The following is a 16,893-nucleotide window of genomic DNA, read 5'->3' on the forward strand; positions in this document are numbered from 1 at the left end:
GGGATCAGACTCCATCACCGGCAGCTCAATCCTCCCTTCTACACCACCCACTCTCTCCCCTTCCCTTCTCCTTTGACCCTCCACCTCCCTCTCCCCCTCAACTGTGACCCACTCCTTTCTCCCTGCAACCCCTCCCCCTCGACAGCCACTCCCCTCCCCTCTGCCACCCCCATGCTCGCACCCTTCCCCTTGCTATCTCCCCTCCCCTTTGCCCCTCACTCCTCCTCTTTCCCCTCCCTCCTCCTTCTCCAGCCATTCTCCCATTCTTCTCTTCCTCCCCAACTGCCCTCCTCTGTTCCATTCTTTCCCTTTCTCTTCCCCCTTGCCCATGTACCCATTCCCCAACCTGCCCTCCCCTGCCCCTCACCTTGTTTTCTGTGGCGTGTTTCTCCTTCTCCACCTTGGCCAGGGTGAGCTCCAGGTCATCGATGTCTTTCTTGAGCTCAGAGCACTCGTCCTCCAGCTTCCGCTTCTTGGCCGTCAGCTCTGCCCCCACCTCCTCCTCTTCCTCCAGTCGCTCGCCCAGCTCCTTCACCTTCGCCTCCAGGTTCAGCTTGTTCTTGATCAGCTGGTCGCAGCGCTCCTCCGCGTCCGTCAGGTTGTCCTGCTCCTGTGGGTTAACAGAGGGAGAGGGGTCATTGACGGTCGGGGGGAGTGGGGTCAGCGACGGTCAGGGGCAAGGGGGGAACAGTGAGGGAGAGAGAGGAGAAAGGAGAGGAACAAAAGGGGGTAAGGGAGTTAGAAAGAAAAACAGTGAGAGGAGGGATGTTGATGAGGATCCAAGGAGTGAAAGTGGGTGGAGGAGGAGGGGGAAGGGGTCCTAGAGGTTCCAAGGAGACGAGGAGAAGGAGGGAGATGGGCAGAAGGGGAGGAGTGATGAGAAGAGGAGAGGGGTGATAGGTGTTTGAGGGAGGGTTGCAGAGATGGGGAGGAGGGATGTAGAAGACCACAGGGATGGGGGACAATTAATATTGATTTGGGAGGAGGGGGAGGGAGTTGGAGGGAGAGAAGTAGGTGGAAGAGGGGAGGGAGGAAAGAGACCACAGGACTAGGTCTAGAGTTTGTAGCAGTTGGAAGAGGAACGGAGGAGGGATGAGGGATGTTTGGAGGATGGAAGGAAGGAGCTGCAGCAGTTAGAGGAGGAATGGAGAAGGGAAGGAGGGAGTGTGGGCTGAGGGAGGGAGAGGGAGGAAGGAATGAGGTATTGAGGGAAGGAATGAGGAAGCAAGGTGGATGGAGGAGGGAGAGAGGGAAGGATGAGGAATAAGGGAGGGAGGAAGAAGACTGCTGGACTCACAGTCTGCATCTGCAGCAGCAGGTCATTCTTCTCCTGGAGGAGGGACACAGTCTTTTCCTCCAGCTCCTTCCTCCGCGCCTCCGACTTCTCCAGCGCCTCCTTCAGCCGCAGGAACTCCTCCTTGAGGGAAGCCATTTCCTTCTCGCTCTCGGCCGACTTCAGCAAGGGCTTGATCTTAAAGTACAGCTTCATCCAGGGCCAGTTCTTCACCCCCATGAACGCCCGCACGTTCCACTGGATCACCAGCAGTGCATCTCTGGGGTGGGGCAGGGGGAAGGGTCAGCAACAGGCAGAACAAGCTTCTCTTCCCCACCTCCTGCCTCCCGTTCCTTCCCCGAGATCCCTACCTGCGCTCCACGATCCGCTTGTACTCGATGCGCATCAACATGCCGCGGGACCGGGCCTGGATACGGGTGATAATCCGAGCCAGACACTCGTCACGCAGTTCCTCCAGGTGACCCAGCAGCCCAGCCTTGAAGAAGACCTGTGGTGGGAAGGGGGAAGTAACGTCCGTGCGGAATTAGAGCAAGGTCTCTTGCCACCCTTCCCCACAACCTCACTCCCCTTCAGCCCACACTGTCTCCTTGTGACACTGCTCCCTGCACTCCTTCCCATTTCCATGACCCCCTCCCTCCTCTGCACCACTCACCCTCTCTGACCCTCCTCTCCCTCCTTTACACTCCTCACCATCTCATTAGCCCCTTCCTTCCCATCTCTGTGACCACTTATCTCCTCATCTCCATGACCCCCTCCCTCCCATATACCCCTCCCCGTCTTATTGTCCCCTCCCTCCCCTACACCACAGCCCATCTCTGTGACCCCCTCCCTCACCCACAACCCTCCTTGACACTGTGATCCCTCCGTGATGTTACCCTTCCCTCTCCGTGTTATTACCCCATATCTCCCCATTTCATTACCCCTTCCTCCCCTACACCCTTCTCCATCTTGTTAACCCTCCCTGCCCAACATCCCACCCCATCTTGTTACCCCCTTTCTCCCCATCTGTGACCCACCAACTCCCTGCCCCCCATCTCCATGACTGCCCCCTCTCCATGTCCCCCCTACCTTGGTGTGCCCAAACTTGTACTGGTTGTGGTCGATGTCCAAACCGCCCAGCAGCTTCTCGGCACCCTTCTTGCTGTCGATAAACTGTCCCTCAGGAATGGCGGCTGGATTTAGGATCCGGTACCTGGGAGCGGGAGAGACTGGCTGAGCCACTGACCCATCGTGGAATCCCATTCCCAGTCACAGAGGGATCCGAGGAACAGACTGGAGGGTATCAAACCCATGTTCTCACCGTGGTCACGACAGTGGAAAGGAGAGCACTTCCCGGGCACCACCCATCACTGAGAACCCTCACTACCAGGACATACCCCCTTCCCATTACCGTCATTGTGGAGAAGGAACAGGAGTCTGAGGACCATCACTCAATTGCTCAGGAACAGCTTCTTCCCCTCCATCATCAGATTTCTGAACTGTTCATGAACCCTTCCTTGCTAGTCCTCTTTTGAAATATTTTTAATAACTTATGGTCTTTTTTTAATGTCTTGTCTGAGATACCTCAGTTTAGAACGCCATTTGCTTGCATTTATTATTTACATGATTTTTTTTCTTTCTGCACATTTGTTGGTCTTTTTTTATGGGATCTTTGTTTTGTGACTGTCTGTAAGGAGATGAATCTCAAGGTTGTATAATGTATACGTGCTTTTTGATATTACTTTGTCTTTTCATAAACAGGATTCTGATTCATATTTTTATTTATTTTGAGAAGCAACGTGGAACAGGCCCTGCTACCCACGCCACCAGCAACCCGCTGGCCTAATCACAGCAGCGTTTACAATGAACTAGAGGTCGTGGGTTAAGGGTGAATGGTGAGAAGTTTAAAGGGGAACATGAGGGGAACCTGCCGATGGAATGTGTGAGGAAACCAGATCACCCAAAGGAAACCCACTCAATTCACGGGAAGGAAACACGATGCCCCGACCTGTAACAGCGTCGCACCAAACGCTGCGTTACCGTGGCGCCCCAAACACCCCAATGCTCAGGCAAAGAGCCAGGTCCCCAATGCCCTCCGCTCACTGGGAAGGTCGTCCTGGGACATCAGGATTGGTTTGTTTTCGTCACACGTACTGAGATGAATTGGAAAACGCAGCGTATCATGCAGACGCATCCTTCCAAAGGAGGTACAGTATACATCAAGGTAGTACAGGGGAAAGCACTAGCAGAATAAAGTGTTACAGCGTGCAGTGCAGGCAGGCGTCTCAGTACAAGACCATAATGAGGCAGAGTGTCAAGTGGAAAGCCTATCTTACTGTACCAGGGAATCGGACAGTAGTCGGGCGTCGTGGACTGGAGGCGAGGGTAGAGCCAGTGTGACTCACTGCTCTGCTCTCTGTGGCACTGAGGCCAAGGCTGCGGGCTTCGTGTCTGTGAGCTTTGCAACAATTTGCTCCGCTGTGTGATGAACTGAGGCCGGGGCTTTAGGCCTGCTCCGGGCTTCGGTCTAAGGAATCAATTTTGTTCTAAATGCTATTGCTTGTTTCTATTGGGTGCATGACTTATGTCTTTTTTTTCTGGCTCTCTCTGCGTTTGGTGTTCATTCGTCTCTTTCCAATGGGCTCTTTCGGGTCTTGTGTTCTGTGGCTGTTTGTAAGGAGATGACTCTCAAGCTTGTATAATTTCTGCTTTGGTCTTCACTGTGGAAATCACTAGCAGTATGCCTGATGTTGTAGTGTGTGAAGGAAGAGAAGTGGGTGCAGATACTATTACAAGGGAGAAGGTGCTCAAAAAGCAGAAATACCTAAGGGTGCACATGTCACCCAGACCCGAGGAACTGCACCCTAGGGTTCTGAAAGAGGTACCGTTAGAGATTGTGGTGGCATTAGAAATGATCTTTCAGAAATCATTGGACTCTGGCATGGAGTCAGATGACTGAAAAATTGCAAATGTCATTTCAGTCTTTAAGAAAGGAGGAAGGTAGCAGAAAGGAAATTATAGATCAGTTAGCCTGACCTCAGTGGTTGGGAAGGTGTTGGAGTTGATTGTTAAGGATGAGGTGATGGAGTTCTTGATGACACATGACAACATAGGATGTAAGTCAGCATGGTTTTCTCAAGGGAAAATCTTGCCCAATCAACCTGTGGAATTCTTTGAGGAGATTACAAGTAGGATAGATAAAGGGGATGCTGTGGATGTTGTAGATTTGGACTTTCAGAAGCCCTTTGACAAGGTGCCACACGTGAAGCTGCTTACCAAGTTAAGAGCCCAGAGTATTACAGGAAGTTACTAACATGGTTAGAGCATTGGTTGATTGGAGTAGGCAGTGAGTGGGAATAAAAGGATCCTTTTCTGGTTGGCTGCCAGTGACTAGTGGTGTTCCGCAGGGGTTGGTGTTGGGAACACTTCTTTTTATGCTGTATATAAATGTTTTAGATGATGGAATAAATGGCTTTGTTGCCAGGTTTGCAGATGATACAAAGATTAGTGGAGGGGCAGGTAGTGTTGAGGAAGCAAGTAGGATGCAGAAGGACTTAAACAGATTAGGAGAATGGGAAAGAAAGTGGCAAATGAAATATAATGTTGGAAAATGCATGGTCATGCTCTTTGGTATTAGAAATAGACTATTTTCTAAACAGGGAGAAAATCTGGAAATCTGAAATGCAGAGGAACTTGGGAGTCCTTGTGCAGAACACCCTGAAGGTTAACGTAGGTTGAGTCCATGGTGAGAAAGACAAATACAATGTTAGCATTCATTTCAAGAGGTCTAAAACACAAGATCAATTATGTGATGCTGAGGCTTTATAAGGCACTGGTGAAGCCTCACCTTGAGTATTGTTAGTAGTTTTGGGCTCCTCATCTAAGAAAAGATGTGCTGGCATTCGTGAGGGTTCACAAGGATGATTCCAGGAATGAAAGGGTTATCATACAAGGAACTTTTGATGACTCTGGGTCTGTACTCACTGGAATTTAGAAGGACGAGGGGGGATCTCATTGAAACCTTTTGAATGTTGAAAGGCCTAGACAGAGTAGAAAGGATGTTTCCCATGGGGGAGCGGGGGTGGCCAGAGGGTAGTGAATTTGTGGAATGTGTTACCATAGGCAGCTGTGGAGGCCAGGTTGCTGGGTGTATTTAAGGCAGAGATTGATAGGTTCTTCATTGGTCATGGCATCAAAGATTACAGGGAGAAGGCAGGGGAGTGAGGCTGAGGAGAAAAAAAGGATCAGGAATGATTGAACGGCAGAGCAGACTTGATGGGCCAAATGGTCTAATTCTGCATCTATGTCCTATGGGCTTATGCATTCTTTGATAATAAATGAACTCTGAACTTTATAGCAGTGGGACAGAAACTGTCCTAGAGCTTGGTGCTACGTGCTTTTGTGTCTGCTCGATGGGGTGGGGGGAGAAGAGGTAATGTCTGGGGTGGTTGGGGTCTCTGATTCTGTTGGCTGCTTCACCAAGGTGGTGAGTAGTGTAGACAGAGTCCAGGGAGGAGGCTACTTTTCCTGATGTGCTGAGCTGCGTCCACAACTCTCCACAGTGTCTTGCAGTCACAAGCACAATCAATGCCGTACCGAGCCAAGATGCAGAAAGATAGGAAGCTTCCTACAGTGCAACAATGAAAATTGACAAGGGGAGGGTCAACAGGGACATGCTGGATTCTGCTAGCCTCCTGAGGAAGCAGAGGCATTGCTGAGCTTTCTACGCTGTGATGTCAACGTGGTTGGAAGTGGACAGGCTAATGGAGAGGGATACCAAGGGACAAAGCCCTCAGCCTTTCGACCACAGTACCATGGAGGCAGTGAGAGAGGAGATGTAGGGTGGGAGTGGGGCAGTTGCCTGGGGATAACTCACCTCTGTCGGAAATCCCCATACAGAATCCGGTTGGGGAATCCCTTCCGGCAAATACGGATTCCTTCCAGGACACCATTACAGCGGAGCTGATGCATGACCAGGGGGTTCTCCATCATACCTGCGGAAAGAGATGAGAGAGGACAGGGGGAGAGGGAGAGGGGGAAGAGGGTGGCAGAGGGAAAGAGAAGGAATGAGGGGAGAGTGAGAGAAAGGGGAGTGAGAGAGGGGGGAGTGAGAGATGAGGTGAGAGAGAGCGGGGATTGAGAGAGGTGGGGGTGACAGAGACAGGAGTGAGAGAGACGGGGGTGAAAGAGGGTAGAGTGAGGGGGTAGTTGAGGGGGAGGGGGGAGGTGGGGGGGTTGGTAAGAGAGAGCAATGAGAGAGGGTTAAGGGAGAGGGAGGGAGTGAGAGACAGCAAGGGAGAAAGGTGAGGGAAAGGGGGAGAGAGAGAGGGAGAGGGAGTGATGGGGAGAGAGAGAGGGGGGGAGAGGGAGAGAGAGAGAGAGAGAGAGAGAGAGAGAGAGAGAGAGAGAGAGAGAGAGAGAGAGAGAGAGAGAGAGAGAGAGAGGGAGAGGGAAAAGAAAAGATAGGTGGGAGGGCATATTAGCTCAGCATATTCCTCCGTGCCTCTCCCCACCCTGTGAGACACCCAGTGACCGTCCTGTGGCTGATCTACCCTCTCCCTACCTGGTGCCTTCTGCTCATTCGGAATAATGCAGCGGACGAAGTGTGGGTGGGTGGATCTCAGGTTGGCCATTAGCTTGTTTAAGTTCTCCTGGGGTGTGGGATTGGGGGGGAGAGAGAGAGAAGAGACAGTGAGTACTGTCAGGGAGGGGTCACAGAGACATTCAAAGGTAGGAAGGGGTAAAAAAGAAAACAGAGGAGCACAGAGGGAGGGTACCACATTGACGGGGAAGGGTCATGGAGACATGGACAGGTGCAAAGTAGGGAAGATTTTACCTGACTCACTGACTCACCCTGTGCAGTGCAGACACAGTTTGGAACGAGGACCCCTTTTTCTTGGTTCCTTTCTTCTCCGTTGCTAAAACAGATAAAGAAGCAGCCTCGGTCAGACACAGAGTGAAACTCCCTCCACACCGTCCCATCACACACTCCCGGGGTCAGACACAGAGTGAGACTCCCTCCACACCGTCCCATCACACACTCCCGGGGTCAGACACAGAGTGAAGCTCCCTCCACACCGTCCCATCATACACTCCTGGGGTCAGACACAAAGTGAAACTCCCTCCACACCGTCCCATCACACACTCCCAGGGTCAGACACAGAGTGAAACACTCTCCACACCATCCCATCACACACTCCCGGGGTCAGACTGGTGAGGAACTGGTGCAGCATGTGCCTCACTCTGTTTGTGGTCTCACTTGAATCAGTGCCAGCATAGTTGGCAAAGAGATGGGCGAGGAGTTTTACGGAGGACTTCTGGTAGAGGCCAACCACGGTCTCATTGAGTGGATCCTTGTTCTTCTGAAGCCAGCCGATGATGTTGTAGTCGACAGTACCGGCGTAGTGGACCAGTGCGAAGTGAGCCTCTGGCTTGCCCTTTACCAACCGTGGCTTTTGGAAGTTCCCTGACTTGCCCAAGTGGTTGTCGTAGAGTTTGGCCTTGAAGGTCATGTCGCTGGCCTTCGGGAACATGCACTCTTCCTCCAGAATGGACATGATCCCCATTGGCTGTAGGGAGTAGAGGGGGAAGAGTAAAATTAGAGTTGTAGGGATGGTTGGGGGGGGGGGAGAGAGGGTGAGCAAGTAAGTGAGAGCAGGGAGGAATATGGGGGGAGAGGGGAAGAGGGAAATAGGGAAGTGGGATGAGGTGGGAGGGGAGGGGGTAGAGGTTGAGGGGGAGGGTAGGAGAGAAGGGGATGGGAGGGGAAGGTGAAGGGTGTGGAGGGACAGTGTGGGTGAGGGGATAGGGGATGGGGTGACGGGAGAGTGGAGGGGCAGGGAGTGTGGTGGGTTGGTAAAGAGGGATGGGTCGGTGGACGGGGTAGGGGTTAGGGGATGGGGAGGGGGAGCGGGGAAGGGGTAAGGGGAGAGGAGGGGTGAAGGGGTAAGGGGAGAAGAGGTAGTGGAGAGGGGGAAGAGGAGGGACAGTGGGATGAGGGGAAGGGGGAGTTGTGAGTTGGAGGGGGAAGGGAAGGGGAAAAGAGAATGAGGGGAGAGAGTGTGTGGAGAAGAGAGGTACAATTGAGTTAAAGGAAGCAGCCTGGGATCAGAGGGTGGGGAGGTTAAAGGGTCAAGAGGATGGTGTTGGAGGTGCAAGTGTCTGACCGGGGTGAGGAGAATTCAGAGTTAGACTGTCGGACACTGGTCTCAGAATTCAGAGTGGAGGGGAGGTTAGGGGATTGATTCCCTTCCTACCTTCTCAATGAGGTCGATGCAGGCCTGCAGGTCCATGCCAAAGTCAATGAACTCCCACTCGATGCCTTCCTTCTTGTACTCCTCCTGCTCCAGCACGAACATGTGGTGGTTGAAGAACTGTTGCAACTTCTCGTTCGTGAAGTTGATGCAGAGCTGCTCAAAGGAGTTAAACTGTGGGGTGTGGGGAGGGGGGGAAACGACAGGGTCAGTGAGGGTCCGCTCTGGCCCCTACAACCTCCTCCCTCACTCGCTCCCCAGATGGGAACCCCATCACAGTTAAACTGTGGGGTGTGGGGGTGGGGAAACGACAGGGTCAGTGAGGGTCCGCTCCGGCCCCTACAACCTCCTCCCTCACCCGCTCCCCAGATGGGAACCCCATCACAGTTAAACTGTGGGGTGTGGGGAGGGGGGAAACGACAGGGTCAGTGAGGGTCCGCTCTGGCCCCTACAACCTCCTCCCACACCCGCTCCCAGATGGGAATCCCATCACAGTTAAACTGTGGGGTATGGGGGGGGGGAACAACAGGGTCAGTGAGGGTCCACTCCGGCTCCTACAACCTCCTCCCTCACCCACTCCCCAGATGGGAACCCCATCACAGTTAAACTGTGGGGTGTGGGGGGGGGGGAACGACAGGGTCAGTGAGGGTCCGCTCCGGCCCCTACAACCTCCTCTCTCACCCACTCCCCAGATGGGAACCCCATCACAGTTAAACTGTGGGGTATGGGGGGGGAACAACAGGGTCAGTGAGGGTCCGCTCCGGCCCCTACAACCTCCTCCCACACCCGCTCCCCAGATGGGAATCCCATCACAGTTAAACTGTGGGGTATGGGGGGGGGAACAACAGGGTCAGTGAGGGTCCGCTCCGGCCCCTACAACCTCCTCCCACACCCGCTCCCCAGATGGGAATCCCATCACAGTTAAACTGTGGGGTATGGGGGTGGGGGGGGAACAACAGGGTCAGTGAGGGTCCGCTCCGGCCCCTACAACCTCCTCCCTCACCCGCTCCCCAGATGGGAACCCCATCACAGTTAAACTGTGGGGTATGGGGGGGGAACAACAGGGTCAGTGAGGGTCCGCTCCGGCCCCTACAACCTCCTCCCACACCCGCTCCCCAGATGGGAATCCCATCACAGTTAAACTGTGGGGTATGGGGGGGGGGGGGGGAACAACAGGGTCAGTGAGGGTCCGCTCCGGCCCCTACAACCTCCTCCCTCACCCGCTCCCCAGATGGGAACCCCATCACAGTTAAACTGTGGGGTATGGGGGGGGGGGAAACGACAGGGTCAGTGAGGGTCCGCTCCGGCCCCTACAACCTCCTCCCTCACCCGCTCCCCAGATGGGAATCCCATCACAGTTAAACTGTGGAGTGTGGGGGGGGGGGAACGACAGGGTCAGTGAGGGTCTGCTCTGGCCCCTACAAACTCCTCCCTCACCTGCTCCACGGAGTGTGTGGAGAGAGCCTCACTCTGTCTGATGAACCCCCCCCCAGGGGGAACTCGACTGTGTCTGAATGTGGGAGTGTATGATGGGAAGGACAGTCGGTGGGATGAGCTGCAGTGGGGCAAAATGGAAAAGGGTGCTGAATGCAGGACTGAAGGTGTGATTTTGCACGCCAGTACACAGAATAAGGTCGAGGATTTTGTAGCGCAGTTAGAGATTGGCAGGTATGACACTCTGGGTATCACTGGCTGACAAATCAGAGTTTGGAGTTTAACACCCACATCGCATTAAAAGAACAGGTAGGTAGGGGTGGGGTGGCACTGCTGGCAAAAAAATTGCAATCAAATCCTGAGAAAGAGGGGCAATGGATCAGAAGAAGCAGAAACCTTGTGGATAGAGTGAAGAGATTGCAAGTGTACATTGTGCAGGGAGATTCACTCTGTGTCTGACCCCGGGAGTGTGTGATGGGATGGTGTGGAGGGAGATTCACTCTGTGTCTGACCCCGGGAGTGTGTGATGGGACGGTGTGGAGGGAGATTCACTCTGTGTCTGACCCCGGGAGTGTGTGATGGGACGGTGTGGAGGGAGATTCACTCTGTGTCTGACTCCGGGAGTGTGTGATGGGACGGTGTGGAGGGAGATTCACTCTGTGTCTGACCCCGGGAGTGTGTGATGGGACGGTGTGGAGGGAGATTCACTCTGTGTCTGACCCCGGGAGTGTGTGATGGGACGGTGTGGAGGGAGATTCACTCTGTGTCTGACTCCGGGAGTGTGTGATGGGACGGTGTGGAGGGAGATTCACTCTGTGTCTGACCCCGGGAGTATGTGATGGGACGATGTGGAGGGAGATTCACTCAGTGTCTGACCCCGGGAGTGTGTGATGGGACAGTGTGGAGGGAGTTTCACTCTGTGTCTGACCCCGGGAGTGTGTGATGGGACGGTGTGGAGGGAGATTCACTCTGTGTCTGACCCCGGGAGTGTGTGATGGGATGGTGTGGAGGGAGATTCACTCTGTGTCTGACTCCGGGAGTGTGTGATGGGACGGTGTGGAGGGAGATTCACTCTGTGTCTGACCCCGGGAGTGTGTGATGGGACGGTGTGGAGGGAGATTCACTCTGTTTCTGACCCCGGGAGTGTGTGATGGGACGGTGTAGAGGGAGATTCACTCTGTGTCTGACCCCGGGAGTGTGTGATGGGACGGTGTGGAGGGAGATTCACTCTGTGTCTGACCCCGGGAGTGTATGATGGGACGGTGTGGAGGGAGATTCACTCTGTGTCTGACCCCGGGAGTATGTGATGGGACGATGTGGAGGGAGATTCACTCAGTGTCTGACCCCGGGAGTGTGTGATGGGACAGTGTGGAGGGAGTTTCACTCTGTGTCTGACCCCGGGAGTGTGTGATGGGACGGTGTGGAGGGTGATTCACTCTGTGTCTCACCCCGGGAGTGTGTGATGGAACGGAGTGGTGGGAGTTTCACTCTGGGTCTGAGCCCGGGATTGTGTGATGGGACGGTGTGCAGGGGGTTTCACTCTGTGTCTGACCCCAGGAGTGTGTGATGGGACGGTGTGGAGGGAGATTCACTCTGTGTCTGACCCCGGGAGTGTGTGATGGGACGGTGTGGAGGGAGTTTCACTCTGTGACTGACCCTGGGAGTGTATAAGCGGATGTTGTGGTTGGGTGAGACTCACGTCGAAGATCTCGAAGCCGGCGATGTCCAGCACTCCAATGAAATACTGTCTGGGCAACTTGGTCTCCAGGGTGTGGTTGATTCTCACCACCATCCAGTTGAACATCTTCTCATAGACAGATTTGGCCAGGGCTCCCACCGCGTACGTCACCTGGGGGAGGCAATCCTCTTGTCAGGGCTCTGCCCGCGAATCCCACCTGCGGTGCTTGCGTTCGGGTCACTGGGGCTCCAGGATTAGGGATCAGATCTGAGGATCATTGCCCGGGCTGGGAATCACATCTGATATCTTGGTCTGATGTTGGGATCATGGTTCCAGAAGCAGGGATTGGTATTCAGGGACATTTCAACAGACCGGGATTAAACTCGAGATCGGGATTGGGGTTAGGGGTTTGAAATTCAGAGACAAGCATTCCAGGCAGGAAGAGGTTCAGGATTAGTATTGAGAATCGTGTTGTATCGACACATGGCCTTGATGGGGCTGGGATTGGGATTTGGAATTTAGCAAATGCGATCAATGACCAGGATTCAGGGTTTGGGAATGGGAATCAGGACCAGGATTCAGTTACATGCAATCCAGACATGGAGTCTGGGATCTGGGAACAGAATCAGAGAACAGGATTCAGGGACACAGGACCTAGATATGATAGAATTTGGATTTCCGATCAGAATTGGTGACTGGGATTCAGGGAACCAGGATTCAAGGGCAGTGACCTAGAGAGGGATGAGATTTGAGATCTAGGATCAGGATTGGGGACAGGGATTCTGGGACACTGGGTGGGTGCAGGGATGAGATTCAGGATTTGGGATCGGGGAGTGGAACGCAGTGATGGGATTCAAGATCGGGATTCAGGGTCACACAGCCAGTCAGGGATAAGGAAAAATACCTGTTGCACATTCTGTCCTTTGGTGACATACTCGTTGCCGACTTTCACCCGGGGATGACAGAGACCCTTCAGCAGGTCCGAGGAGTTCAGACCCATTAGGTAGGCGGACTTATCAGCCTCTGTCGGTGGCAGGGAAGCGAGCATGGGAAAGGGGAAAGAGGGAAGGGGAGGAAGGGGGAGAGGGGACGGGAGACAGGGAGGCCGAGGGGAGGGGAGGTAGAGAGGGAGAGAAAAAACAGGGAGAGCAGTGGGGGAGACGGTGGAGAGAAGGGGCAGAGGGAGAGATGGAGGGAGGGTGGGAGGTAAGGGGGATGGTAAAGAGAGAAGAGAAAGATGGAGGAGAGCAGAGAGGGGGCAGAGGGGTGAGGGATTTAGCAGTAAGCAGGTAATGGCACAACAGAAACACTGAATCCCAGCCCCCTTGCCCTGTCCTTCCATCCCCTCCATTAACCTCTCCTTACTTTCCCTCCGTCCCCTCCACTAACCTCTCCTGCCCTCTCCGTCTCCTTCATTAACACCTCTCCCCATCCAGTAACCTCTCCTTCCCTCTTCCTCCGTCTCCTCCATTAACACCTCTGCCCATCCATTAACCTCTCCTTCCCTCTTCCTCCATCTCCTCCATTAACACCACTGCCTATCCATTAACCTTTCCCTCATTCTCCTCAGTTAACCTCTCCATCCTTTCCATTAACGTCTCCTTCCCTTCCCCTCCCTCCCCTCCATTAAGCTCTCCTTCCCTCCTTCTCCCTCTGACACGTTCACCACCTTCGTCCCGATACCCTCCACCCTCCGTCCTAGCCCATCAGAGCAGCCCCACCCTCCGTGACCCGACCCCTCCCTCACTCACCTTCAGTGCCATCTGGTTCAGCCTGCTCCTCCCTTTGTTTGGTCTTGAACCTCATGTTCCCGAAGTGCATGATTGCCCCAGTCAGCTTGTAAATTCCCATCTTCTCGTCCGTTGTGAAGCCGAGGATATCGAAGGCATTCTGCATGAGGGGCACGGGGTCAGCATCAGGCACACTCCGGGAAACCATGAACAGTTCCCATCATCCATATCCCCATGAAACAGACACGCACCAGGAGCACCGTTTGCAGTTCCCATCTCTGTATCCTGGATCAGACCCACACCGGGAGCACCGTGCACATTTCCCGTCTCTGTAGCCCTGGGTCAGACCCACACCGGGAGCACCGTGCACAGTTCCTGTTTCTGTATCCCTGGGTCAGACCCACACTGGGAACACCGTACACAGTTCCCATCTCCCTATCCCTGGGTCAGACCACTCCGGGAGCACCGTGCACAGTTCCTGTCTCCGTATCCCTGGGTCAGACCCACACCAGAAGCACCGTGCACAGTTCCCATCTCTGTATCCCTGGGTCAGACCCACACTGTTAACACACTGGCAGCGCTGTACATGGGTCAGATTCTGCACCATTACTCACGTCAGTAGCCATCAGCTCGTCAGCATCGTCAATGGAGGCGACCGTGGTCTCCCCCTGTGAGATGAAGGAGTAGTCGTAAGGGTTGTTTGTGACCAGCATCATCTCTGCAGGGAGAGAGAGAGGGAGGTAACAAAGAGTTAGAGAGATGGCAGGACAGAGAGAGAGCAGAGGGGGTGAGAGACAGGGAAAGTGGGCGAGAAAATGAAGGATAGGGAGAGGGAGGGATGAGAGGAGAGGGGAGATGGGGAGGGAGTGGGGGAGAAGATGGAGGGGAGACAGAGGGGGGAAGGGGAAGTGGATGGAGAGAGAATGGCTGATGGGGGTGGGGGGGCACTGTCAGATGTGCCCTGGGGAGCAGTCACGAGGCTGAGGTGGTCTGGTCTGAGACTTTGTGAACCAGGACGGTATTCCAAGGAGCTGAAGAAGGCGGGAGAGTGGAGATGTTGGGAGGCAGGAGGTGGGCAGCTGGGAGATGGGAGCAGAAGTCTGGACTGGGATTGTGGTTGTGGAGGAGTGGTTAGCAACAGCAAGGAGGTGAGGAGGGTGAGTTCTGAATGAGGGAGGAAGAGAAGGGTGTGAGCGGACAAGTGGGGCAAAGGGGCAAGCGGAATGGGGCCAAGAGGACGGGACTCGAGGTGAAGGATCACACGGAGAAGGGTCAAGGGAATGAATGGAGTGGAGGCAAAGGGACGAAGTGGATGAGCAGAGTGGGGGCAAGGGCACGAGGGTTGAGGAGACCTACCTAGAAGTTCGGGCTTGCGGTTAGATAGGATTTGGTAGAAGATGTGGTAATTCCTCTCTGACTTCAGCTGAAAGATCACCCGCGATTTCTCCAGGAGGTCTGGGAAGGAGGGCAGAAGAGGGATGTTAGTGTCCCCAATACCACCACCCCACAAACAGAACCATCTCTCCTATCCATCCCACAACAGCCCCTCACTCTCCCCTTCTCCTTTGACCCTCATATATCCTCCTCCCTCCTCTTTCCCTCTGTGTTCTCCCCTCACCTCCCCTTCCCTCCTCTCTCCTCCCCCTCCCCACCCCACCACCTCCAACCTCACCCCCTCCCATCACTCACAGGTCTCGATGTCAGCCGACGCCAGCTTCCCTGTGGCTCCAAAATGAATCCGGATGAACTTTCCCTGGAATGAAAGAGAGTCACATTGGGCGGAGTGTGGAGGGAACGAGGGAAGGACATCAGGAGAGGGGAAGTGATATAAGAGGGAAGAGTGGCAAGGTGGAGGGTGGGAGGAAAGAAAAGGGGGTAGGGAGGGAGGGAATGGATGAGGACCAAGGGAGGATGGGAGAGGGGAGGGGAAGAGAGGGTGAGAGGAATGTGGAGGGGAGGGAGGGACACCAAGGAGGGATAGGTGGTGAGGAAGAAGGGGTCAGAGGGAGGGGGAGGAGAGAAGAGGAAGAAAGGGAGGAGGAGACCGGAAGGTACTCACAAATCGGGAAGAGTTGTCATTCCGTACGGTCTTGGCATTGCCAAAAGCTTCCAGCGCTGGGTTAGCCTGGATGATTTGATCTTCCAGAGTCCCCTGTGGATCAGAGAGACAAATGGTGAGGAGGGGGAGGACACTACCCCACCTCTCTCACCCTTCCCAACCCTGACACATCATCTCCCCTCCCCCCAACCATGCTATCTTACCCCTCAGGTTCCTTTTCAATCTCTCCCCTCTCACCTTAAACCTGTACCCTCTAGTTTTAGACTCTGCTACACTGGGGGATAAAACGGTGACCACCCTCCTTATCTATCCCTCTCATGATCATATCAAGACATCCCTCAGCCTCCTTCACTCCAGAGAAAACAGTCCCAGCCTATTCAATCTCTCCTTATAACCCAAGCCCTCCAGTCCCGTCAACATGCCCGCGAGTCTTCTCTGCACCCTTCCTACAGAAGTGTGACCAAAAACTGAGCACATTACTTCACGTGCCACCTCACCAACATCTTGTACAACCACAACATGACCTCCCAGCTCCTGTACTCAGTGTCCTGACTGATGAAGGCCAGTACCGTCACTGCCCCCACCATCTACCTGTGACACAAACAAGAGAAAACCTGCAGATGCTGGAAAACCAGAGCAACACACCCAAAATGGTGGAGGGACTCAGCAGGTCAGGCAGCATCTATGGAAGAGAGTAAACAGGCAACATTTCTGGCCGAAACCCTTCATCACGACTTGCTGAATGGTCTTGGATGAAAATATCGACTGTACTCTTTTCCATAGATGCTCCCTGGCCTGCTGAGATCCCCCAGCATTTTGTGTGTGTTGCTCTGTCTACCTGTGACCCGAGTTTAAGGGAACTATGTAACTGTACCCCTTTTCCATTGGGCAGAAGATACACATCCTCTGGTATTAGCTATTGTCGCCCTGGGAGAAATGTGCTGGCTGTCCACTCTATGTTTGCCTCTTGTAATCTTATACAGTGGATTCTGGTTAACCGGGACACATTAGGACCAATACATTTTGCCCCAATTAAGCAGCTACCCCAATCAGCCAAAATTTCATGGAAATAATTAAAAAGGTATATAAAAAAACAAACTACTATTTACCAATAGAGTAACAAATTACATATTTAAATCAGAACACTATCAATTCTACTAAAGTACTATAAAACTGTGTATTAGTTGCTAATAGATATCAATGGAGGAAGTCATCCATGTGTTCTTTTGATTAACTAATTGACTGTTAATGAACAAAATTAGGTCAGGCACCTAGTGTAGGTAATGGACTGCCTTCAGGCAAAGCTTTCAACAACTGCATCCTCCAAATCTTCTTTTTCATTACAACATTCAAGATGAATGTCGATACCTTCAAATTCTTTGTAGTTCCCAACTTGCTTAAGTAGCAAAATAGTTTCATTTTGCTCATTGAAGCCGCAGTGAGCAAAATCGTTCTGAATTGTCTTG

At 53.5% G+C, this 16,893-nt stretch overlaps 1 protein-coding gene across 2 annotated transcripts in view; it reads right to left on the reverse strand.

Annotated features, from left to right (window-relative positions):
* The window catches only part of LOC132381395 (myosin-7), a 52,283-nt gene that overhangs the window by 23,031 nt on the left and 12,359 nt on the right, over nt 1-16,893 (reverse strand). For both annotated transcript variants that reach the window (XM_059950772.1, XM_059950773.1), the window contains 16 exons: nt 15,428-15,520; nt 15,058-15,121; nt 14,725-14,823; nt 13,983-14,086; nt 13,390-13,528; nt 12,543-12,661; nt 11,660-11,809; nt 8,530-8,700; nt 7,533-7,842; nt 7,127-7,191; nt 6,837-6,924; nt 6,150-6,267; nt 2,363-2,486; nt 1,645-1,781; nt 1,298-1,553; nt 368-610 (listed from right to left, as the gene is read on the reverse strand). In XM_059950772.1, the coding sequence (XP_059806755.1) occupies nt 368-610; nt 1,298-1,553; nt 1,645-1,781; nt 2,363-2,486; nt 6,150-6,267; nt 6,837-6,924; nt 7,127-7,191; nt 7,533-7,842; nt 8,530-8,700; nt 11,660-11,809; nt 12,543-12,661; nt 13,390-13,528; nt 13,983-14,086; nt 14,725-14,823; nt 15,058-15,121; nt 15,428-15,520 (2,280 nt within the window). The remainder of the gene's footprint in view (nt 1-367; nt 611-1,297; nt 1,554-1,644; nt 1,782-2,362; nt 2,487-6,149; nt 6,268-6,836; nt 6,925-7,126; nt 7,192-7,532; nt 7,843-8,529; nt 8,701-11,659; nt 11,810-12,542; nt 12,662-13,389; nt 13,529-13,982; nt 14,087-14,724; nt 14,824-15,057; nt 15,122-15,427; nt 15,521-16,893) is intronic.

The sequence above is a fragment of the Hypanus sabinus genome, chromosome 26 (genome assembly GCF_030144855.1).
Source record: "Hypanus sabinus isolate sHypSab1 chromosome 26, sHypSab1.hap1, whole genome shotgun sequence".
NCBI classification, from domain to species: Eukaryota; Metazoa; Chordata; class Chondrichthyes; order Myliobatiformes; family Dasyatidae; genus Hypanus; species Hypanus sabinus.